The sequence below is a fragment of the Fulmarus glacialis genome, unplaced genomic scaffold, assembly GCF_000690835.1.
Source record: "Fulmarus glacialis isolate BGI_N327 unplaced genomic scaffold, ASM69083v1 scaffold39310, whole genome shotgun sequence".
NCBI classification, from domain to species: Eukaryota; Metazoa; Chordata; class Aves; order Procellariiformes; family Procellariidae; genus Fulmarus; species Fulmarus glacialis.
In genome coordinates this window covers 302-1363 of record NW_009190288.1, presented here as the reverse complement: position 1 = coordinate 1363, position 1062 = coordinate 302, and the positions used below count along the sequence as shown (strand labels likewise).

The 1062-nt window shown below is 58.4% G+C and overlaps 1 protein-coding gene across 1 annotated transcript in view; it reads left to right on the top strand.

Annotated features, from left to right (window-relative positions):
• The window catches only part of USP39 (ubiquitin specific peptidase 39), a gene marked incomplete at its 5' end in the record, with an annotated part of 1315 nt that extends 402 nt beyond the window's left edge, over positions 1-913 (top strand). The window contains 4 exons of the mRNA XM_009585098.1: positions 1-164; positions 241-318; positions 424-491; positions 578-913. The exon at positions 1-164 is cut by the window's left edge and continues 20 nt beyond it. Of these exons, the coding sequence (XP_009583393.1) occupies positions 1-164; positions 241-318; positions 424-491; positions 578-913 (646 nt within the window). The remainder of the gene's footprint in view (positions 165-240; positions 319-423; positions 492-577) is intronic.
• Between the last annotated feature and the right edge of the window lie 149 nt (positions 914-1062).

Below are 1062 nucleotides of genomic sequence, written 5' to 3'. Positions count from 1 at the left end.
CCAGCGCCCGCCTGGGGACATCATGTTCCTGCTGGTGCAGCGCTTCGGGGAGCTGATGCGGAAGCTGTGGAACCCCCGGAACTTCAAAGCGCACGTTTCGCCCCACGAGATGTTGCAGGCCGTGGTCCTCTGCAGCAAGAAGAACTTCCAGATCACCAAGCAAGGTGAGGAGCAGGATGGGATGTTGGGGGGGGTGCTGAATCTGGCCCCCCACTTTCTGATTTACCCTCTGGTTTGTAGGGGACGGGGTGGATTTCCTCTCCTGGTTCCTGAACGCGCTGCACTCGGCGCTGGGCGGCACGAAGAAGAAGAAGAAGAGTGAGCAGAGGGCGATGAAGGCCCTTGGGGCACCCCCTCGGGTAACCCCCTCGGGTAACATTTGTCCCCCCCGGTGTCCCCCCCAACATCTTTCTGTCCCCACAGCCATTGTCACCGACGTCTTCCAGGGCTCCATGCGTATCTTCACCAAAAAACTGCCTCACCCGGATCTGGTGAGTACGTGGAGGGACAAAGGGGGGGGCGTTTCTCGCCCCCATGGGGGTCTACAAACCCCCCCTCTGAGCCCCGTCTCCTGCAGCCGGCCGAGGAGAAGGCACAGCTCCTGCAGAACACCGAGTACCAGGAGATGATGGTAGAATCCACCTTCATGTACCTGACGCTGGACCTTCCCACCGCCCCGCTCTACAAGGACGAGAAGGAGCAGCTTATCATCCCCCAGGTCCCCCTCTTCAGCATCTTGGCCAAATTCAACGGCGCCACCGAGAAGGAGTACAAGACCTACAAGGAGAACTTTCTCAAGCGTTTCCAGCTCACTAAGCTGCCTCCCTACCTCATCTTCTGCATCAAACGCTTCACCAAGAACAACTTCTTTGTGGAGAAGAATCCCACCATCGTCAACTTTCCCATCACGTGAGTGGTGAAGATCCCTGGGTGGGCGCTTGGCGTCCTCGTCTCCCTTTCCCTGTGCCCCGTTGGGGGTTTGGAAGCATCTAGGAGGGGTTTGGAAGCATCTGGAGGAGGTTTGAAAGCATCTGGAGGAGGTTTGGAAGCATCTAGGAGGGG